Source organism: Melozone crissalis, unplaced genomic scaffold, assembly GCF_028551555.1.
Source record: "Melozone crissalis strain CALT ecotype California unplaced genomic scaffold, PUWL_Pcris_2 ptg000017l_1, whole genome shotgun sequence".
In the NCBI taxonomy this organism is placed as follows: Eukaryota; Metazoa; Chordata; class Aves; order Passeriformes; family Passerellidae; genus Melozone; species Melozone crissalis.
Genome location: NW_026535795.1, coordinates 8,831,070 through 8,854,395, shown reverse-complemented (window position 1 = coordinate 8,854,395; position 23,326 = coordinate 8,831,070). Strand labels below are relative to the sequence as shown.

General features: G+C 51.9%; 1 protein-coding gene across 1 annotated transcript; it reads right to left on the bottom strand.

Annotated features, from left to right (window-relative positions):
• Positions 1–1,584: 1,584 nt before the first annotated feature.
• On the bottom strand, positions 1,585–19,410 carry PKIG (cAMP-dependent protein kinase inhibitor gamma). Its single transcript, XM_054274666.1, has 4 exons — positions 19,328–19,410; positions 13,540–13,607; positions 3,319–3,494; positions 1,585–2,482 (listed from the first exon to the last, which is right to left on the bottom strand). The coding sequence occupies exons 3-4, from the start codon at positions 3,467–3,469 to the stop codon at positions 2,406–2,408; spliced, it is 228 nt and encodes a 75-aa protein (XP_054130641.1). The 5' UTR covers positions 3,470–3,494; positions 13,540–13,607; positions 19,328–19,410; the 3' UTR covers positions 1,585–2,405.
• Positions 19,411–23,326: the final 3,916 nt, after the last annotated feature.

The window sequence follows — 23,326 nt, the reverse complement described above, 5'->3', positions numbered from 1 at the left end:
AGAAATCCTTGTGCCTTTCTGTTCAAGGGTGAGTGTTAGGAGCTGTGGCCTGTGGTGTCCAATCCCTGCTGGGGGTTCATTGATAGGTGTGATGGGGGCTTTGCTGCCTTCTCCTGCTTCCAGCTTGGAAGGGAAGCCAGAGGGAAGCCTCTCCCTTGCCCAGCAGCCCAGTTGGATTTGTGGCTCCAGGTTGTTCCAACCTCCCCTGTCCTTTTCCCTTCAGTAATAGAAGGGCTGTGTGCCACTGCTGGAGCAACAATGCCATCACATCTCACCTTTCCAAGTGTTTATCAAAAGTAGTCACTTTTTTTTCCTTTCTCCTGGGTTTTGCACAGCTGGGTGATGCTCAGAGCCAAAGAGGGGCAGTCTGGGCTGCTGGGCTTCACCATCAGCGTGGATAGGGGAGTGTTTGCCCCAAGGTTTTTGGGTTATTTAGTGCTTGGTTGGACTTTGACAGCTCTGGCATGCCCGTGTTCAGCTGGAAAGAAGGGCTGGGAGCATCCCTGTGCTCAGCAGCTCTGCAGATGAGGATGGGGCTGGATTAAGGCAGTGCCCCTGGTCTTTCAGCAGTGACAGTGGCTGAGCTGGCTGGCACTTGCAGGGGGAACCTGATGCCTCTCACCCAGCCCCTGAGAGAAGCTGGCCAACAGCTCCCTACTCCTCTGCCTAAATATAATTCTGAAACAGATATTTTCTGACCAGGGAGAGCTAAGATTAGCCCACATTTGACTGTTGGAGGTCTGTGTGGTGCTCAGTTCTTCTGCTCTGCCTTTCAGCTCTGTGTGTGTGTCAGCATGAGCCAAGATTACTGTTGTGTGGTAAGGAGAGCTGGAAATGGGTCTTAAAGCCACAGCTATGCAGTCAGCCAGGTCCAGGAGCTCCCTGCTGTTTTGCCCCTGGGCACGGGAAGTGGGAGCAGGCTCTTGGCCACCATCCACGGCTCTGCAGTGACACCCAGCCAGCCCAGGAGCCCTTTGCCAAAGCCTGGCTGCCAACTCCTCATTTCCTGTGGGGGCTGGAGCTGTGGAGCCCTCTGTGCTCACCCTGTGGCCATCGCTTCTCACAGACAATTCTCCCTCTGCCTGGCAGCCACTTCTTTACTGATTTATGGCCTTGTTTAGGTTGATAAGTCTCAGACTTGTAACACTCAGCTCTTCTCCAGGCTGTCAGGGAGATGATTTGTCCCCAGTGGAGTTTCCCAGGTCAGCTGTGCCCTGTCCCTGTGCTGGTGGGTCAGTCCCAGTCAGGCTGCTCCACTGGGATCAGTGGAACACCAGCAATGCTCCTGTAGTTCTGTGCTGCAGAGGGAAAACTCCTCTTCCCACTGGCACCAATCCTGCTGGCTCCTGGGCAGTAAACCTGGGAAAGTGGGGACAGACTTTCATAATCTGTGCCCAGCTACATCTGCCTCCCTCCATGTGCTGCAAACCCCTGGGGCTTCACAGACCTCAATCCATGGGATTCTTCTTGCACAGCTCTGTGTCTCCCTGTGAAACCACCCCACAGCTGAAGGCAAAACAAAGGAAGAAGAAACATCCAGGCAGAAAGAAACCACCTTCAGTACTTGAAGGCTGTGTCATTTATTCCAACAGCTTATGTAGTTTTATCAAACCATCCTTAACACAAAACATGTCTCCTTAAAGACAGAAGGGTGTGAGATCCTACCAGAGATCATCTCAGCTAACAGCTTGCAAAGTTTAGCCTGAATGTCAACAGTCAAACCAGCAAAATGTTTCTCCCCTCCCCTTAATAACATCTTGAAGTGTTCAAACCTGAAGAAGAAGATGCCTGTGGCTGGTGCTGCTGGGTCTCCAGGTGGGGCTGATCCCCACAGAGCTGTGCTTTGGTCCTTTCCTGATGCTAAGCAGCAGCAGCAGCACAGGTGAGTGGTGTTGCCATGAGGGCAGCAGGACAGGCTGGGTCCTTTCCCCACTGCCCACCCTGATGAGGGGCCATGTGGACAATCCAGAGGCCAGGCCTAAGTTGCAGATGAGGGCGAGGCTTAGAAAAACCAAGAATCGAAATTTCTAACCTACGGAAACAGAATAAATAATAGTCTAAATCTGCAAAGGAGGAAGGTACCTTGGACAGGAAAATCTGGTGTCTATTATTAGTGAAACTGTTTTTCTCCTAAGAGAAAATTGCAGCTAAGGCATCTTGAGAATGGCTCATACCACTACAACCATGGCAGTGTTGCTCTAAACCATTAGGGATGGGGGCAGAAGTCTTTTGGAGGTGCCAGTCCTTGCAAGTGTCTTGTGTCTCTCTACACAAGCACGGATCCAGCAGAGGCATTTGACAGAGAACTTGCTGTTCCAGGTTGGTTTTTGTCCACAGATGCACAAATTCTTGTTCAATGTTTACAGCAAGGCCCTCCTTCTGCCCATCCCACACCCTTTTTGCTCTCATGGGGAGGGGCTGCTTTCCTGCCCCTTTGGTCTTGCTCCAGGGTCGTTGTCAGAACTGGCATCTCTTTGGCTTTCTGCAGAAGGGAGGATTGGGAAGAAAGCACAGTTATTACACCCTGCTGAAGACACTTGAAGCCATCAGTGATTGCTACAGATGATTTCATGCAGAGAGACAAAAGACTTTCACCTGAAGATCTATCTCTCCCCTCCTGTGACCAGATACTTGACCCATCCATGAGAGTGTTCAAGGCCAGGCTGGATTGCACTGGGAGGTCTAGTGGAAGGTGTCCCTGCCCATGGCAGGGGGTCTTTAAGGTCCCTTCCAAACCAAACCATTTTCTATGACTCTATGATTAAGAATATTGGGTTCTCCCTCCACATTCCTGGAGTAAAACCACTTCTCAACACACCTGGCAATGCAGAGAGGGAGCCTCAAGATAGGGATGTGCACTCACCCAACTTTCAAGTGCTCCAGAACTGTTTTCCTGACAGCCTGGCAGAGCCTAAGCTGCTCTGGTAAAGCAGCTCCAATTTGTGCTTACTATGGATGGGTGGATGGACACATGCTGGTATGGTCATGCTAAAAGAAGTACAGCTGGGGAAATGAATGTATTTAAAGTGTTTTTATAGTTACAGGTTGTAGGCTAGAGGATTAAGCAAGTAAGGGGGAAAACTGAGTTTCCCTTCTACAGTGACAGTCTATGTTGTGTTGCTCATTAGTGAAATGAGATCTTTGGACAGAGGATTGAAGCTCCTCACAGCCTGAGGGCCAGCAGGGTGATGCCTCTGCCACATCTGGGCTGCAGAGGGGGATTTGGACATGGCTGTTGGTGTGAAAGCTATTTCTGTTGTTATTTGAAATTCTGCAGAACTATTTAAACGTTGATTTTTTGTGTGTGTGTGAGCTCACCTGCTCCCTGCACAGCCAGCTCCCCCATGTCCTGGCTCAGCTGGCGCATGCTGATGGTGGTGGCCTCTCTCTCGATGTCATGGACAGCGTTCCTCCGGCCAGCCCGGTCACAGGAGATGAAGTCAGTGTAGGTGCTGGACTCCACCTCCATTGCATCTCTATTCACTTGCAAAATGCTGTGGAGAAAACACAGCTGTGAGGCCCAGGATGCTCAGCATGGCACCCTCCAGGTTAGGTTACAGCCTGAGAGAACAGTGCCTGTAACTGTGCTCCAGTTCCTCAGACAGCAGGCACTGAAAGGCCAGATATCACCTCCCCCATGTGGGGCAATGTGTGGGGAAACCCACCATGCTGGGTAACCCACTGTGACAGGTGAGGGCAGGTCTTGGGTTTTCTGTGGTTGAAATATCTCTCGAGATATTAAAAAGTCTTTTTTCCCAGCCCCACAACCAAAGAAGTTGACATGCCTCAGCTCTGCTTTTCAAGGTTGCTTATTTTCTCTTATCCATAATATTCTTTCTCTGACCTGCTGAGGTCTGTCCAGCAGGTTGGTTTGTGGCACACTGACTGCCCTTAGGGTGGTGTTAGCTTTTTATACTAAGAACTACATGTACTTTATTTACAATAACTTTCCAATACCTATCACCTATGTTAGACTGTCTCTATTCTAAATCAATCCAGAAGTGTCACCATCACAGCAGAAGATGGAGGAAAAGAAGACAAAGAAGGGGGTAGACAGGACACATCTGTCATCATCTTATAGCAGGGGTTCCATACTGTTGTCTCCTTATCACAAAAGTTCCATACCTTCCTGATGTTTCTCATGGGCATCTCCTCAGAGCACTGGCTCTTTCACCTTCACAAAGCAGCCACTGACCCCAGTTCCCCTCCCAACCCAGCCACCCCACTCTTTTATAGCATCTGCTTCTCATTGCTTACAGCTGTGGCGTGTTAAAGTCAGGCCTGTTCCTAATCTTTGATAATTGGCCCAGCTGCAACTCCTTAGGGGTGAGATTACTTTCTACACTCTCTTTATTTTCTTATATTGTATCCCCCTACACTCACCCAGACTCCTCCATCTTGCCTCTTGAACCCCCATTCTAAATCCCCAAAATTCTACTTTTTCACCCTGTGACAAATAAACTATCATTCTATTCAAACTCTTGTGGCTTGTAAATCCTCACATAAAGTTGGTAATTTTTTCCATGGGCTAAAATCAAAGGCACAGGTGTTTTTGACTCTGTGCCAAGGTCTCAGAGCCCCTTGCCAGGGTTTGGAGTCCTCCAGGGCAGCCAGAGGAATGTCCTGGGTTCTGTCAGGCAGGAGGGCTCCATCCCAGATGCCTGCCTTGTTCTGCCTTCCCCTGCCAAGGCAGCCACGGTGTTTGTCCCTCCTGGGAGTTTCCAGCCTTCTCCTTTGGGCACACAAGGTCGCTTGCTGCAGCTTTTCCCTACAGGAAAAGCACTACAGAGAAAAAACCCTGCTTCCTCCTCAAAATGCCACGGGAGCCTTGAACCCAGGCCAAATTTAGCTCACTGCTTGGGGGATGGGGTGGTGATCCAACCTGAATTTGTAATGGGGAATGATGGATACCCAGTGGAAAGTCAGGAGAGCAGGGAATATTTTATAGGTACAGGCTTGGAGCAGTACTGGCCTCCTCCGGCTGTTGGATGGCACTGAAGAAGCACTGGGCTGGACTGCTGTGAGATAAACACTTTACTATGTGAAAATCAGCCCTTCTGTGAGATATTTGGATCCCCTCACTGCAAATTTGTGCCAGTGCCAAGTGCACAGCACCAAGAAAGGCCCGGAGCAGCCACTTGTCACATGCCAGCTCTGCTGTGAGCCAGCTCTGAGTGCAGCTGAGGAATCCCTAAGTTGCTGGGTTTTCATTCTGGCTGCTGGCTCCCCTTGCCAGCACTTGCACAGCACACAGAGTTCAGGATGGTGCTGTGGGCATCCTGGCTGCTGGGCACAGAGCTGGCACACACTGCCTCTGCACAGGAAACCTGGAGCTCCCAGTTCCTGCTCCTGTTTGGCACTTTGTTTTACTGCATGGAATCAAGAAATTAATTGCTGTCTTATCTGTGCCTCTGATCACTGTGAAATGTGCCTCCAGCCCTGCTGATTGCTGGCAGTGCCTGGAGCAGGCCCCATTAGAAATGCTCGTGTGCAGTGAAAACAAATTCATGCACATTTAATGCACATTCACTGCCTTTGTGCCTTGCAGTTAATGACCCACAGAGGAGTTTGCTCAGTCTCCTTTACAAATCCTGCTTGATATTGATTTCTCTGCCAGGGAAATCTGCTGGCAGATTCAGGCACCAGCCTGAACAGGAGTCACACTCTTTCCTCACTTTAATGTCAAGGCAGTAGAAAGGAGATGCAGATGAAGATGCAGTAACTGGGATGAAAGAGGTCAGATTCTCTCTGTTCCTGAGCTGAGGAGGATGCAGGAACCAAAGCCCCACAGAAACCCAGCATGTTTTGGCAGCCCCAGGGAGTCCTCTCCTAGAGTTGATGCCAGCTCAGGGGGTGCTGGCCTCACTGGTGGGATGTGGGGCTTGGCCCACCCAGATCTTGCAGGAGATCCTGTTTCCCCAAAGCTAACAATTCTTGTGACCACCTGCCTCCTGTACAGACTTGGCATCCATCTAGCTCCTGTTAGATGAGCCCTGGGAAAAGCTGCATCATCTGTCCCTGGAAGAGATGCCCCAGATATTTTTCCCCATCTTCTCTCCTTACATCCCTGGGACAAGGCACCTACTCTGGTTGAGCTCAGTGAGCAAAGTGCCTTCCACCAGGACTGTCACAGACATGTTTTATGAAAAATCCTTTCCTTAGGATTTTTTCTCCCGAGAAGCTGAGAGGCCTCAGGAACAAAATTTGATTATCTGCTGCTGTGGAATGCAACAGGTGCATCTGTGATTGGTCTCACGTGGTTGTTTCTAATTAATGGCCAATCACAGTCCAGCTGTCTGGACTGTCTTAGTCAGACACAAGCTTTTGTTATCATTCCTTTTCTATTCTTACCTAGCCTTCTGATGAAATCCTTTCTTCTCTTCTTTTAGTACAGTTTTAATATAAAATATATATTGTAAAATAATAAATCAGCCTTCTGAAACATGGAGTCAGATCCTCGTCTCTTCCCTCATCCTAAGACCCCTGTGAACACTGTCACACAGGACAGTACAAGCATCCAGCATTCCCAGACAAGCTCTCAGAGGTCACTGCAGCCCAGACTCTGCTGATGTTCTACAGCCAGAGAGAGCCCCCATGGACTGGGGAGGCTTCCCTAGAAATGATCCAGACAAGCCCAGGTCCATCTCCCAGCACTGAGGTCATTCCAGAGCTGATCTGCTCCAGTTCTGCTGCCCTGGTCCCAGGGGCAGGAGCAGCAGGTTTCCCCAAGCTGGGGAGCAGGAGCCAGCCCAGGGATGCAGCATTTTCCCTTGATGTGGCTGCCAATGGTAGCTTAATCTTAAACACGGGGCTTATTATTATTGGCAGTGCTGTGCCATAATTGTATTTAATACAATAATTTCCCCTCACACGGGAAAGGGATGGGATCCTGAATAAAAGCAGAAAGCAGCAGTGTGCAGCTCGGGCTCCCCGCTCGGTGGCCGGGAGATGGCGCATGGGATTTATTTATTTCCGTGCCTGGGAGGGCTCCTGCCTTCGGCTCTCTGTGCAAGGAGCTGGAGACAGGCAGATTTAACAGCGAAACTTTCATATCTGAGCAATTCCCCCGGGATTTTCAAGGTGGGTGGCTCTCAAAGCCCTTGCAGAGAGATTCCAGCCTCCTCCTCCTGGAGCTGTTGGGCTGAGAGGGTGATGGGAGCAGTTGTGATAGGAAAACCTGACTTTTCAAACAGCATTTCCATAATTCCAGGCACAGAACCCACCGTTCTGTGGGTTTTCACTCAGTTACTGCTTTTAACTGAGTGAAGGAACCCCTTCCCTCTTGCCTACACATTTCAGTGTCACCTGAGCCTGTGTCACTGTGGGCAGTCACTCAGGGTGGCAGGGGTGCAAAGGGAGCTGCATCACCTGCTGGCTGCCCACCTTGGGTTTTTCATTCTCCTGTGGACAGGATGATAGGCCTGCTATTGCCAGGCATTGCAGGAATAATCCCATGGCCCACACATACAGCATGCAAAGGTTTCCAGGGCTCTTCACAGAGGTGATGCAGAGGGTCCTTTCCTGCCCTCCCTTCCCTCTCTGCTGCTGGTGTAACAGGAACAGCCCCTGTGCCCTGAGCACAGCGTGCCAGCCTGCAGGGATGGGGCAGGGATGCTGGGATCTGCTGCGTTTTACACATCTCTCAAATCTTTGCTGCTTGGAGGGAGGCAGTGTCCCTGTGTCCCCTCTGCCATGGGGACTGTCCTGGGGCAGCTGGCCACAAGGGAAGAAGCCCCTCACAAGCTGCCACTGCCACCAGGAGTGTCCCCAGAGCTGCCTCTGCTCTTGGGCCTGCATCTGCCAAGCTCTTTGGTTTGGACTTATTTGTCTGTGGTGTCATGTGAGTACTAAAAATTCTGAGCTGTTAATAGTTTCGGCTTTGCTGGTGGGGACTTGGCTTCCTGAGTGGTTTTGCTGTTGGTTCGCACCTGGGATTGCTGGCATTTTCCAGGGAGATCACCCAGCAGCTGACAGAGCAGCTGGCTCAGCCCTGGGGGCTGCACCTAAACCAGCCCTACCCATTTCAGGGTGAGTTTTGCCCATTTAGAAGGTAGGTGCTGAAAAATTAAAGGGTTAAATGTTTCCTCTGCCTTTTGGTGGAATAAACTGAGGCATTTCCTTTGGCTCGGCTCCATGTCCCGCTGGGTTCCACAGGCCTGCATTTAATTCCTGTGCGCCCTTGCCTGCTTCTCAGCACAGATGTCAGGGACTGCAGCACACAGCTCCTGCACACAAGGTCAGAGTGGCAGGTGACCCTCAGCCCAGGGCTCTGCCCAAGCTCTGCCACCCCAGCAGTGCCCAGGGCTGATCCCTGGGCTGGGTGGATGCTACAGTCACAAGGAAACCTTTCACACAATCCTGCATCTGTCCCTTGTCTAGGTTAACCTCCTTATGCCTAGGAAGGGCTATTTTTGGGTGCTGGCTATCAGCAGGCTGAGCTGATAACATTCCCCCCTGCCTGCTTTGTGCCTCCTGCTCTGCCCTCTCACCTTCCTCACCTTGTTCTCTGCACACTGCAGAGCCCTGGGGCAGCTCAGGCCCCTGCTGGCACATCCAGGGCACAGCCCTGCCCTCCGTGCTGTGCTGTCCCTGGGACACCTGAGGCAGGACAGGGACACCCTCAGGCAGTTCCCAGCTTCAGGAGCCCTTCCCAAGGGGTTGCAGCCCAGCTTTGGCCTGGTGCTGCCCATTCCAGTGGCAGCTGGGACCGAAGGCTGCAGGTTTTGGTTGGAGGCAGCTCCCACATCCCAGAGCCCAGCCCAGGACACGCTCTCCCTCCTGCCTGGTGGATTTAACCTCTTCCCACTGGCACCAATACTGCTGGTTCCTGGGCAGCAAACCTGGGAAAGTAGGGGCAGATTTTATAATCAGTGGATTTAACACTCCCCAAACTTTTGAAGTTGTAAAGCTCTGAAGCTGAACAAAACCTCGCTGCGTTCTTGGGGTGAAATTCCAAATTTCTGCTTGGGAACAGAGATCTGACCCCTTTTTCTGCTCAAGCATCACATCCCACCAGCAAGGCATGGAGTGGTGCAGCCTCCTTGCAGCTCTGCTCATGGTGCCCCTTGCCCTTTCATTCCAGGGCGCAGGGACTATTCTTAGACCTCTCCTGCTGGGGCCGGATCCATAACAACAGCAAAACACTCCACAGCCCTGCTGGGCTTTTAAAATATTTACAGTGCAGGATGGTTTCCCAAAGAGGGGGGCCTGGTAGAGCACAGAGAAGGAAGCACCGGGATTTCTGTGCTCCCTGGGGGTTTGCTCTGAGGTTTCCTGCTGGGACAGTCACATCCAGCGAGCAGAAAAAAATATCCCGCAGGGCTGAAGGCAGCATTTGAGGTCAGGGGGTTTCCACCAACTGTCTGACAAGATCCAGATGGAATTTCAGCAAATTTTCCACTGGGCCTTGTCTGGGAACATGCATGAGGGGGTGTGCATCAGAGAGGAAGGGCTCTGTAATGGGGTATTTCCAGCCAGGGCTCTGTAACAGGGTTATAGGGGTATTTTGAGGTTATTGGGGTATTTTGGGGTTATTGGGGTATTTTGTGACTGTGCTTTACGTCTCATGATCCCCATGCACCAGAGCTCAGATCCATGGCCAGAAACTGAGCTGAAATGCAGCTGAGGATGAAGATGGTGCTGTTGGGAGCCCAGTCTGGCTGCACCAAGCTGTGTGAGGCTGGGGACAGGTCTGCACCAGGCACAGAGCTGCCCTGCTTTCCTGCTGGCCCTGTGTGGCGGTGATGGGTTTCACTGGCCAGAACTGGTGTGTGCTCCAAACTGCTGAGCTCTGACTGTGCTGGTTTGCTGAGGACACAGGAGCAGGGCAGCAGCCTGATCTCCTCCCAGGGCACGTCCATCTCCTGTGCTGAGCAGCTTCTGCCCAGGCAGGAACAGCACAGAAAAACCTCACCAGACTTCAGTGATGAAGAGACATCACACTGGGCCCAGCACATCTGTATTTATGGAAGGTTTTTGCTGTGGGATTCCTTGTAATAACTCTGCACCCTCAGACTTTTACACTAAAAATGATAAATTCAGCCAGGACAGACATCACAGCTGCTCCAGCCCCTGCAATGGCTTTGCAGGAACAGAGCTTCCAGCATTCTCTAGGACTTGCTGGAAAATTTTAATTCCTTCAGGAGGAGAGCAGATACAGCTGAGGTTCAGTGTCCACAAATAGATCCCTTCTTTTCATTTGGCCTGGTTTTACAGTATAAAGATCACTTCATGCCTGTAGGACTGATAACCAATTGCTAAGCCCCGTGTTTAAGATTAGGCTTAGACTGACTCCTCTGTGACTTCACAAACTTTGTACTTAGCTCTGCCAAGCTCCCCAGACTCCTTCTCCTCCCTGCTGGCCTTCAGCAGAGCCCCCCACTGCAGAGCCCTCGCTGTTCCAGGGCACCTCCTGCTGTCCCACGCCCCCACAGCCACTGCCTGGCTCCCCACTGATGTCAGAAATGCTGCAGCCAGATTTCAAACTCCCAGCTGAGCCTTGGAATGGGGCAGGGCGAGCCTTGTGTGCTCTGCTCTGATCCCCAGGGGACAGGGGGAGCTTCAGGGAGGCAGGAGGGCAATGCTCAGCCCCAGCGGACTCCATCCATCCATCATCCATCCATCCATCATCCATCTATCCATCCATCCATCCATCCATCCATCATCCATCCATCCATCCATCCATCCACCCAGTGCCCAGCCCTGGCCACCCCCATGCCTGCAGCAGGCAGCACCCCTCTGTCAGTCCCCCCAAGGCACAGGGGCTGAGAATCTGTTCCAAAAACTCATCACTGTTTGATGGAGCCCCTCTGCTCCTCCCTCCCCTCACTACAGCTCAAGCCTCTTCTGCAGCTTCTAGCTAAGCTGATTAATGGAAATAATTGGTCTCTTTGTGCATCTGGAGACAGTTGCCCTGACAGCAGTTGTATTTTTGTTTTGTTCCCAGGTCGAGCTTGTTTTTCCCATCTCTCAGCCTCAAGGTGCTAATGAATGTGGGCACTCTGGTTTAGCTCCCTCCAAAAGACACCCATGGCTCTGAGGGATGGGTGACAGTGGGGATAAGGCACCTGAGCCCCTGCAGGCCTTCAGGACATGGCAGGCTGGCACCTTTCTCCATTTTCACCCCCAAGGCAGGCTTGTACTGGATGGACACAGCTGTGGCTCTTGCATGGCGGAGAGAAGAGAGCCAAATCCTCACCCAGAGCAGCCATGAGCACCCACAGGACCCTCTGACCCCTCTCAAAGCTCTAAGGAGCCTGGGGCTTTGAGTCCCTTCTCCATTACTTTTATTTTCTCACAATTTCTTACTTATTTGCCTTTATGTGTCAATGTATTTTTACACCAACAGCTGTGTGGAAGATCTGCTGGTGCCTGAAGCTACAAAGCAGACAAGCCACAGAGCAGTGGCCCTTCAGCTGCACAAGTCCCCCAGCTGCTGTGGCAGGCAGGTCCCATGTATATATACACACACACACACACACACACACACACACACACACACACACATATATATATATCCCCCTGTGATATCACCCTGTCACAGCCAGGCCCTGGGCTGAACTCCTGTGCAATGGAAATCCCCTTCAGGCTCGGGTTCCTGCCTTCCTTCAGACTGCTCATGAAGAAAATGAACAGCTGGGCCCCACCTCAAAGGCTGGAGAATCCCCAGCAGTCCCACAGCTCAGAGGCACCAACCTCTGCAGGAGCATCACCCTCTAAAGCCCCACCTGAATTCCTGGTCCAGGGATGCTCAACCCCAGCAGAATCTCCCCAACACCTTGCAGGGTAAGGAGGAGTCAGACAAGCGCTGAGGAGATGCAGCTGGGGCTGTTTTCCAGCACATGTGAGAGGAAGGCAAAGCCACAGCAGCCTTTGGTGGTGTAGCTCTGTTTCTGGGTTGGGGGAGACCTCTCTGCAAGGACAGAGATAAACAAGGATAAATGCTCGTTTTTCTGCCTAAGATGAAGCAGAGCCATGTAGTCCAGCTCGTTGTGCTCTGCTGCTGTGGGAAAGCAGGGCTTGCAGGACTGGGGAGGAGCTGTGAGGGCTGTGACTGGGCAGGTTTGGCTGGGGAAGCTCTGCTCAGCACAGGGTGCCTGGAGCTGAGACTCAGCCACCTGCCTTGGCTCTGCCTCGGTGGGGCTTGCACAATCCCACAGGAATCTGCATCCAGCATCCTGCGAGCCCTCCTGACTCAGAGCAGCGCAAGGGGCTGAGAGAGGCTGTGGAGCCTCCTGGGGTGCCCTGGCAGCTCCCAGGTGCCTAAAAATAACCAGGGCACCTCCTAAGAGTGTCTGTCAGCACAGAATGAACCTGATTAGCAAAGCCAGGCTCAGCTCTGCTCCCTGGGCTTGGCTGCCCTGTGTGGCTGCTCCACTGCAGGGATCCCCACTCTGGGGCAGTGCTGGCTGTGGCAGGGGGATGGGGGAGATCTGGCTTTGGGGCCATTCCCCCAGAAAAGGGGAGTGCTGGGGTTCAGAGCAGGCTGGCACTGAGGGGTGGCTGAGGCTCCAGGTGGCTCCATGGCTTCTGTTACCCAATGGAGTCAGGAGCCCCTCTGGCTGTGCTGCCCTGCTGGGAGCCCTGTCTGGGCAGGGGAAGCTCTGCAGGCCTGCACCCCTCCTTTGCTGAAGATTTCTGTGATGGATTTCAGTTTCCTTACAGCTGTGTCAGGTGCCAGCAGCTCCTGACCCTCCCTGCAGGCAGGGTGAACCTTTCTGCCTGAGTCCCAGGGATGTGACATCCAAACCTGAGCTGAAGTGCTGCTGGAGATGTGCCTGCAGCACTGCCCTGAGGGTGCTCAGTGATCACTGCCAGCCTCAGAAAAGGGAAAGCTCCCAATAAAATCAATTTCCAGGTGTTTCATGTGCAGCCTGGGCAGACACAGGGTGTCTGCAGCACATTTGGGAAGGTGCTGCATGGAGAGATGAACTGAGACACCTGCAAGAGGAGGGATGTCTGTGTGCACCAGAGAGTCCTGAGCTCCTGCACTGCAGAGCGAACCCAAAACAGCCCTGGGAGCTCTGTGCCAGGGCCAAGCACAGGACAAGGGAAAGCAGTGATGATCTGAGGACAGAGGGGATGCTCTGAGTGCAGGAGTATCCACAGAGAGGATTTGCCATTTCTGCAGGAGCTGGGAAAGGTTCAGCTTTGGGGGTTCCCTGGATCTGCTGGGCTAACTTCACACACAGAACAGAACTCACATCTAAACAACATTGCCCTGCAAAGATCTGGGCAGCCTTTGGCAGGATTTGCACTGCACTGGAAGGGAGAGGCCATGGAGCACAACTGGCACTGGGGCTGCCTGGAGTCACAGCTGCAACGTGGCTTGGTACAAGGACGTGTGGACAATACAGCAGGAAAATCATTACAGCAGAATTGTTGGTAATTTTTTCCTCTTAGCAGCTTTCTAGCATCTAGTAATTCAGAATACAGAGGGGAGGTCAAGTGACTCAATGCTACAGGAAGGAAAAAACCCATTTCTGTTTGCAATATTTCCCTGTGAATAAAAGCTTTATGAGCCATAGTGTGAGTCCCTACCTGATTTAGAGGACTTTCCTTCTGGACATGACTTCAAACACGCTTCATGCACAGCAGGACAACAGCTTCTGGGAAAGAAGAAGAAAAAAAAAGTAAGAAAACATTATGTGTGCTTGTTTTGGGAAGCACAAAGCTCAGCTGCTCTTCCCACTGTCTGTGAGCAGCACAGGGTGCCAGGGCTCTGCCCAGCAGGCTCAGGTGGAGCCTGGCTTGGGGGGCACAGCAGCCCAGGGGCTCTGGGATGTTGTGTTCAAATGGCACCTCCTCAGGAGGGTTTGTGCTAATGGACTTGGACTGTTGTGTCAAAGCCCATGGAAAGTCCAGCACAGAGAAATCCTCTTTGCTTTTGCTGCTTTCCTCGCCCTCCCACAGGTGCTGGGAGCACTGGCACAGCTCCTGTCCTGACCTGCGCTGCAGGGACCAGCAGCTGCCTCCAGAGTATAAATGAATATTGGTTTGCAGCTCTTTAAAGAAGTGAAACTCCCATATCAGCTCCTCTGAGGTGAAAGGGGAAGTTTAATCTGGTTCTGGTCGCTCTGCTGGGTCTGCGTCCAGCCCTTTGGGTCCCTGCTGTTGGTGCACAGCTGAGCCTCCTCCTGCTGTCCCCAGGCCCTGCTCAGACATTTCCTCTGTGGCCTCAACATCTGTGGGTGCTTTGCAATCCCTGACCTGCAGAGCCCAGCCAACAGGACACTTGCTTATTTTAGCAGCTGTTTCAGCTTTCTGACTATTTTGGAACATCGTGGACTGTGTTTTTCCCTTTGTCCCAGGGACAAATGTTAGCAGAACAGAAATCAAGAGATGAGCCACTTAACCATATAAGCAGTAGCTCATCCAGCAATTCATCTGTCTGGTCCATCTGGGCTGAGCACCACTGAGACTGGAACTATTTCCCATCATTTCCCAAACTGGGACAGATCCACAGCCTTTCTCTTTATTTTTTTGACCCACTTTCAAAACTTTGTAGTTGGAGCTGACTACTTGCTGGCTCTGGCCCTGCTTCAAGGACAGGGCACTTGCTGCTTTTATGTGTCAGTTTGCCCATCTGTTAAATGGAGCTATTAATACTCCCTCCCCCTGTTAGATGCTTCAAATATTTTAAAGCACTTTCAGCTCTGCAGATGACAGGCTTGCAGAAGTGGAAAATGCTAATTATGATCATGACAGGAGCTAAACAAAGACACAGGGATTTAACAATAAACTTTTGTTAGTCTTAACCCCATTTATAGCAAAGTGCTTACTGGAAACCCTGGACCGGAAAAGAAACAGCATTCCCACAACTCTGGGAATATGCACTGCCCTTTTTTGGGCACCAAACAACCAAACAAAAGCAGGAAGGAAGAAACACAGCTTTGGAAACCCACAAGCCTTTATTTTCCTCCTTTGCCTTCCTGCCCTGGCTTGTGTGTTCCACTGCCCAAACAGTTAAACCTTCAGCACTTCAGCAGTGTTGCAAAATATCTCCAAACACGTGGGCCCCTGCCAAGAGAGGCTTAAAGTAAACTGGAGCAGCAATGATGCTCTCAAGTAGAAGTTAGCACTGAGCAGCACTGTTTGTGATGGGACACGATGGGAAACTCCCATTTTCTCTCTCAAAACCAGCTGATTTTGGAGACAAAAACTCTTTTGCAGCTGGTGTTGGCTTTCCAACCCTGCAGGCCTGGCTCTACCTAGATGTTCCTCCCCACAGCTCTTGCTTGGGCATCTGGAGTCTGCAGATTTGAAGCTCCATCCCCAAAGGCTCATCCCCTTCTGGCTCACCTGGTCCTGCTGCTGCCAGGGTGATGGGCAGAGCTCCAGAGGCCCCTCAGCCCAAAGGCCAGGCTGTTTGGAACTTTATGGTGTAGCATAAGTACATTGGTGCTACCTAAGGATGGGCTACAGGGAATTGTTAAAGAACACTTTGTTTTGTAGTTTAGTCCTGGAACACATCAAGGTACCATGGATTATTTTGAGACTCTAGTGGAAAGGATCATTGGCTAGATAGCATCCATAGCCCATCAGGATGAATTACAAGGGAATCAGCATAGAATTATAGAATAATTTAGATTGGAAAAGATATTTAAGGTCATCAAGTCCACCACTAAGGCATGTCCCTAAGTGCCACATCTTTTTAATATCCCCAGGGATAGTGACTCCACTGCTTCCCTGGGCAGCCTATTTCAGTGTTTGACAGCCCTTTTGGTGAAGAAATTTTTCCTAATATTCAACCTAAACTTTCCCTGGTGTAACTTAAGACCATTTTCTCTCATCCTATTCGATGTGCACATTTCACATGTTTGAGGTTCAGATTCCCTCCATGGTGATCAGCTGTTACCCAAAAGGAGCAAACACATGAAACAACCTCAGTTCTCTCAGCATTGCTTCAAAATGAATGCACGCTCCAAAAAACCCACCCCAGAATGTTTTCTTGGCAGAATCCAAGACTATTCTACACAACAGCTGTTGTGGTGCTGCTTTGATCCAGGGAGGAAACCCTTCCTGGTTCCCAGCAAGGTGACAGCAGCAGAGGGAAGGTTGAGAAGGTTGTCCTGGTGTCTCCTGGGTAAACACCAGGCTGCATGCAGGGCTGAGCAGGGCAGCAGCCTGCCTCTCCCACAGCAGCCAGACTGCCTCATTTAGTGTCTCCAGCAGCAGCTGGCATCCCCAGCCTCAGACACACAAGAAAACCTCTAATTATAATGGAATGCTTTCCATAAGTCACTAATGACTCTGAACCAGGAGGTGTTACAATCCTTCCAGTGCAATATCCTCTTAATCATAGCCAGGATTGTTTTGTTAGTGAGATAACTACCTGATATCCATGAAAATGCCTTCAGAGCTCTTTGCTCCACCGGTATCTCATGGCAATGAGCACCACGGATTAATTACACTTTGTGGGAACAGTAACTCCATAAAGTTGGTGACACTCTGGTGGGGACGTGTTTGGCTTATGACATCACTGCAAATATCAACAGAAATGGCATTTTGGTGCCGCCAGGGAGTTCCCCAGACCAGCAGTGTGCCTGCAGGGAGGAGCTGTGCAGAGAGCACCTGGCACAGAGGGCTCTCCTGGGAGGGGAAGTGCTGGGGAGCTCGCTGTGGAAACCAGAAATGAGCGGTGTAAAGTCCATATTCCCCTAGGCTCAGAGTGAGAGTTTTGAAGCGGGGCCCAGGGCAGTTCATAGTCCAACTGCTGCTTTTCCTGCTTGTGCTGCAGGTTCCAGGCAAGGTCTGGAGCGACCTCAGCCGCTCTAAATGCACCATGAGGAGCTTGGGACAAGGCCTGTGAGCACATGAACCTTCCCTTCTCCCTGGCTGCTGGCAAGCCTGGGGAGCAGCTTCCCTTATGACTTGTCTTATTCTAGTTTTGAGCAAAAGACAACTAGAAGCAATGGGCTTTTTCCCTTCTCATCCTCTCTGAAATGGATGTTGTGATGGAAAACTTATTTTCCAGTTCAGTCCATATAAACAGCTTTGGTGACATTAAAAAAAAATGGTGTGGAGAAACAAATGGAATGTGAAAATGGGAGCGATCAGAACAGGGTGACACAGGCAAACAAAAAAACAGGCTGAAGCTTCTGCTGTTCCTTTTGGCTTTGTAGATTCACCTCCTGTTCTGCCACAGACCTGTGTGACCCAGGGAAATGATCTGCTTTGTGTGAGACCCATGTAAAACAGGAATGATGCTGGTGCCTGGGTGCCCAGACAGGCTGGAGGCATTAATGCACAGTAGTGTGCTGCAGGAACTGGCTCTGAAATGTGGGAGATCAGGAAATGTTAGCAGCTTGGAAAACATCTTCCATAGTTATTTTGGGTGGCAAGGTTGTGTGCCTGTGGGTATTCCTCTGAGTGGGATCAAAAGTGCATTGATTTTTCTTTGGAATGAGAGGAAAAAGCAGCTAGCTCCTAGCTCCTCGTGAGTCTGTACACCCCTCAGAACCAGCCTTGGTACAGAAGTGCCAGGTGGTTGGAGGATGCACAGCTGTGAACATTCCTGGGTTTCATCTCCTCATGACCAAGCTGCCCATGTGCTGTAGCCAATGCTCTCCAGTTCTCTGAGGCATCTGAGTCCACCCTCTGTGGAAAGTGTCCCCCAAAACGATGGCATGGGTTGCTCACATCCCTGTGGAACTCTGTCTGAAGGACTCAATGCTGTGTTCTGTGCCCAAGGTACATTAAGCTGTATTGGTATATCCACATTTATAAATGGCCATTTAACCCGCATCTGCATTATAAACTAATACAGCCATTGAGGATCTCTTCATGGATCCTTTTTTCTTAAACACCATTGCTCACAAAGAGCTGAAAGGTGGCAATTTCTCAGCTGGGTGGCCACACATTAGCAGGGTGGCTCCTTCCAGCCAAGAGTCTCTGAAGCCAAGCACTGCCCCACACCAACCAAGCCAGGCACGCTGAGCAAACAGCCCAGAGCTGCAGGGGCTGTCACCATGGGAGAGTCTCAGCCACCCAATCAAGCCATACCCACCCTACAAATGTCCCTTCACCCTCACATGGCAGCAGCATCCTGCTGTGGCTGTCTGTGCTCATTGACCCCAGCGTGTCCTCCTCCCATTTGAGTCACCAGCACGGCCACCCAGGGCATTGCCTCTGGGCTCACAGCTACACTTGGCTCTTGGTCTGCAGAACCATTCACCCCTTCCAAGCAGTGGGAAATTTCCCAAACACGCCTTTGGGGCCAAGGCATTGCATGCATGTGAAAGCTCCCCACCACGGCTCGCTACCAGCTGCTATGGGGAATCCAGAGGGAGGAAAGACACCCAGCTTCGAGGTGGAGGAATTTGCAAAGCCTCTTGAGAATACCACCACACAGCAGTTCTTTTTTTATCCCGAGTCTTTGCCTTTTCAAACATTTGCTTGGAAAGCCGGATGCCAGCAAAGTCTCCGAGCCTGCTCCTGCTGCCACGCTCCCAAAGCTCCGCAATTGCGAGGGGAGTCCGGGCAGCCCCCGGCTCCTGACATCCCGACGGATGGATTCCCTGACATCCCGAGGGATGGGATGGATTCCCTGACATCCCCTGGGATGATTCCCCGATTCCCCCCCAGCACGGACCCGGGTGCCTGTCCCGCTCCCATGCGAGCACAGAGCAGCTCCCGTGCTGGAAGGGCTTCCCTCCGGCAAACCGCTCACAACAAGCGGACACATGTAGGAAATGAGGCCAGAAATCCCCACGGGGGTCACTGATCCACGGTGCTCTGTGATTTCCGTGCTCTGAGCCTTCTCTCCCCGCTACCCCTTGGCAGAACCGCGTTATTTCCGAGCGGAGCAGTCGCCGCCTCCCTTCCATCAGCCTGCGAGCGGCTTCTCCCTCCCAGCAGCACAAAACCCGGGATGCAGCGCTGCTGTTTGAGCCCACGGTTTGCCGGCTCCAAACCCCTCGCTGCTCGCGGTCGGCTGGGTAAAAGTTCACCGAATCTCCGAACAAACCGCGCTGGTGGCACGGCCAGAATTGCTCCTGGCTGCCCTCCAGGACAGGTGTCCCTGTCCCCCCCCGCCCCAGCACAGCCCCACTTACAGCCAGCCCGCGGTCCCAACGCCGAGGAGGGGATGGATGGATGAAGGGATCGCGGCTGGATCCCACCCTCCTGCCCTCTCTGCCCTCCTGCCAAGCCGGCCGGGAGCCTCGCAGCCGGTTCCAGACTCGCAGTTTCCTTCTGCCGGGAGCTGCTAAATGAAGTTGCACTTGTGGGGCCAAGGGGCGTGTTCTCCTCCCCTGGAGTCAGTCCCTGCCTGCTGTAATCCAATGCTCTGCCCGATGATGTCAAGCGGGTCCCGCTCGGCTCCTACCTTACAGTCGGCAGCAGGGATCCGTTTCCTTTTCGCAGCGATCTTTGTTTAGCTTCGGCTTGTAACCCCATCCCCCGGCAGCTGCGTGTGCCCGAGCATCCTCCCCGCGATGCTCAGCGCTGGGCTTTCTGCTGCCGGGGGCTCCCTCCTGCCTGCTGCTCGCCCAGGGGTCCCACCTGCATCCCACCCTTCATCCTCCCCACCAGGATGGCAGGGACACCATCACACCCCTGCAGCCTGAGCGATCCCACCAGGTGTAGCACGGCGAAAGTGCCTCCCAAGAAAAGCCTTTGTGCCTCCCAAGAAAAGCCTTTGTGCCTCCCAAGAAAATCCCAGCTCTGTGTTCTGGAGTGCTTCTTGCTCCTCTGCCTCCCATGGAGTCAATCCCAGGAGTATTTCAGCTCATCTGCCCCTGAGTGCCAGCTGTATTTGGGGGTGAAGTGCAGAGCTGGCTGGTGACAGCACCTGGATTGAAGGGGGAAGGTGCAAAGGCAGTACCCCATTTAAAACACACACCTTTGTAGCACCCTGCTGTCTCCCACACACCCTGAGAGTTCTCAGGGAGCTCGAGGTCACTACAGAGAAGAGGAAATTTTGGATGGTCTTGGTACCACATAGATTGAGGAATGTCCCTGTAGCTGGCATCACCTCCTGGTGTCCCACCAGCCTTGCAGACCCCACCGGGTGGCTGAAACCAAACAATCAAGGTTGCAGTCATCCTGTGGGCCTGAGCTTTCCACCAGTGGAGGGAAGGTGTGTGAGCACACAGGAATGTGCACAGTGCTGCCTGGGACAGGGCTCATTAGTGCTAATAGCTTTGCTGAGAGAGGGAAAGATTTGCTCCATCCCTGCCCTAAGACACTCAGGTCCTCACAACTCAGCTGGGGAGCACAAAGGGTGTTTGCCAAGGAATGGATCCAGCCCCCGCTCGAGCTGGGTGAGTTTTTGTTTCAGGTTGCATGCAAAGTGAGTGATGTGAGCCAGGAGCACTTTCCCAACTCACTGTCTCGCTTAGCACCAGGCAGGCACAGGAGCTGCATCTCTGCATTCCTGCAGCTCTCCCATGACAGATGGGACCCAGAGCCACCCAGTGCCAGGTGAAAAGCATCAGCCTCCCCTCCCACCCCGGCACCACCCTGCACACTTGGACCTTTTCCACCTCTGCTGCCATCACCACCTCCAGCCAGAATCTGTGTGTGGCCAAAAACGTGGTGATTGCTGTGAAAGATACCCACAGGATCAGAGGAAGAGATAAAAGCACCAACAACAGCAGCAAGCAGCACAGGAAAACACCCTGATGACAATACTGTGGCACAGATGAAGGGGAGTGGACCTCAGCAGAGCAAAACACACCCAAGCTCTGTGCATCCCTAAACCGACCTGGTGCAGCCTCCTGACCCAGCTCAGTTTCAGTTCAGCCCCAAGAAGCCCACTTGGTTTCCTGAGGTGCATTGCCTGGCAGAACTCATCTCCCTCCAGCTGTTTTGAGTCACACATTGCTGCTGCTCACCCAAAAGCAGCAGTAAGGGATTCACCACAATGCCCTGTCTCCACGGGCTGCCGGGGAGGCAGGAGGGCCAGCACAGCCTCAGGAGACTGCTGGGCTGCTCTGGCCAAGGCTGCAGTTTTCCCTTTACTCCAGCTGACATTTGAAAGGGATCCAGAAGGTTATAGCTCCACACTAACACTTGGAGCACAGGGTTTGGAGGCCAAGTCTGGTGAGAATGCAAGTGCTACCCCAGTCACCCAGGCATTTTCTTGGCAGAAAGTGGGCAGTACCATTACAGAGCAGACAACAAAGAACAATGGCAACAGCCAAGTCCTTTGGAAAGCAAAGAGCTCAGTGTATGTACTTCTAAATTAAGACATGTCTTGTCTTGCTCAAAGCTCCCAGTCCTGTGTGTGGTCCTGGAAACAAGCCCCCCAGAGCATCTACCACAAAGCCCATCCTTTCTGCACACACTTGTGTGTCCTTACAGTGACTTTCTCATCTAACACCATTCCCTGCAAGGACTACTCAAACATTTTCCATCAAAACTCATTTTAAGTAAAACAAATGCAGTTTCAGTTTTTCTACAGACTGTATTTCTTTTGCAGGTGGGAAAAGAGGTGGCAGTCCCACGATGCCAAAAAGTTTGCCTGAAATCTTAGCCTTATCTATTAGGATAAAAAGGCATGGCTGTACTCAATCTTCCTGCTCTTAAGCAAAAGCTGACATTTTACAATGATGCACCCTAACTTTTAGCTGATGCTCATGCTCACAATAAAAACTGCTGGAAATTTGTAAGAATGCGCTTTTTTTCCCTTTTTTTTTTTTTTCCTTAGGGTTTTTCCCTTTTCTTTTGGAGACTCTCACCTACTCTGCAGTCTCTGGCTAAAATCAAAGCAATCCAACTCTCAGCCTCATTTCTCACATGTACCCAATAAGCATCCAAATGGGCAGTGCACAGCTTCTGACAAACTGAGGGCAGGAGGAAGCAGGAAGAGGGAGAGATGAGGCAAGGACATGGCTCCAGAACAGTGCTCCAGGCTGCTCCAGGCTCATCTCTTGTCCTGCTGCTTTGTCCACCATTCACCCCGAGGTGATGGGCAGATGTCAGAGCTGCTGGCGTGGCTCACCCTGCGTGCTGGGTGGTGTCACAGCTTTGACTGACTCAGCTGCAGCCACCATCAGCCTTTAGTGGCCCCAGCTTTACTCACACGTTTGCTTTGGAGAGGCTGTTGTATCCATCTGCCTCATCCTGTGCTGTCCTGCGTAGCCCAGGATCGATGGTGATGCCATTACCACTCTGGACAACTGGAGGTTTGGCTCTGCTGCTTTTGACCTTGCAGTTGGTCAGCAGTGAACTGTGAATTTTTTAGTTCTGTGCCACAGAGTGGGATGCAGAGGGCAATACCCCAGGGGAAGGATGGGCTTGTGCTGGCTGGCAGCCCCTGCCGTGGGTGCCACCTTTGCTACTCAGAGAAGAGCAAGAAGCTGCCCTGCAGACTGGCTGTCAACCTTTAGCTGGGAGAGGGACAAAACCAAAGCAATCTTAGAGGGCAAATGTCCGAATGAAGTGAGAGCATCCCCAAGGGTGCAATGTAAAGCAGCGCTGCCGTGCGGGACTGCACGCTGCCCGCCCAGCAAGGAAAACACCAGCACAAAGGACACTCTGGGAAGCTGTGCAGCCCAAGGAGCCAGGCTGTCACTTCAGAAGGCTCTGACCTGCCTCTGACCCGAATGTTTTCACAGCCTGAGCCTGGCTTCCCCGAGAAGAGCAGCCCTTGCTGCCAGGGTTAGAGCAGAGCAGTGGCAGCACGCAGCCTCCCCACGTAAGAGCAGCTTCCCCTGCCTTTCCCAGGCATTGAGGTCCCTGTGTCACTTGATGTCATCAGGATTGCAAGGAAATGTGGAATGGCACAAGACACGCATGGAAAAAATGGGACAACCGGTTTTTTTTTTTTTTCCAGACTTCCTCTCGTAAAATAAATACTCTAAATAAATAAACTATTTTTGCTCCAAAAAAACCCCACAGAACATATTTCACTGATGTGCTGGGCTCCCCAAGGCAAGAGTGGATTTCTTAAGCCATCAAACGACAGCTTCACTTGGAGATTCATGAGAAGAGAAGCCAACAAGTAAAAGCAGCTTTGGTGACAAGCCACTCTTTTTGCTGTCAAGGGAGGGACACAGCTTGCTGTTGATTAGGGAAGGAGGGTGAGTGTTGGGATGTCTGAATGAATTACCCCATGTTCAGACCCTTTTTGTTTTTGTAGAAGTTGCTCATCCAGAAAGGTTCAACAAGTGAAACACAGAAAAGCTTGTAATGAGGCTAAACTCATTAGTGACCCCCTCCAGGGTCACCCCCATTAGCAGGGCTGGGGGAGCCCCTCTGGGACCATGGGGACACGGCTGTGGCTGCTCCATCGTGGCTGTGTGCGGGGCTGGCATTCCAGCAGGGCAGAGCACACTCAGAAAACTGTTTACTTTGAGCTGAAGCTATTTTTAGCTGCACT

Coding starts and splice junctions, on each gene's coding strand:
- PKIG (XM_054274666.1), bottom strand. CDS start 3,469: ATGGAGGTGGAGTCCAGCACCTACACTGACTTCATCTCCTGTGACCGG. Junction 2,483..3,318: donor GCTGGCTGTGCAGGGAGCAG/GTGAGCTCACAC, acceptor TCCCTTCTGCAG/AAAGCCAAAGAGATGCCAGT.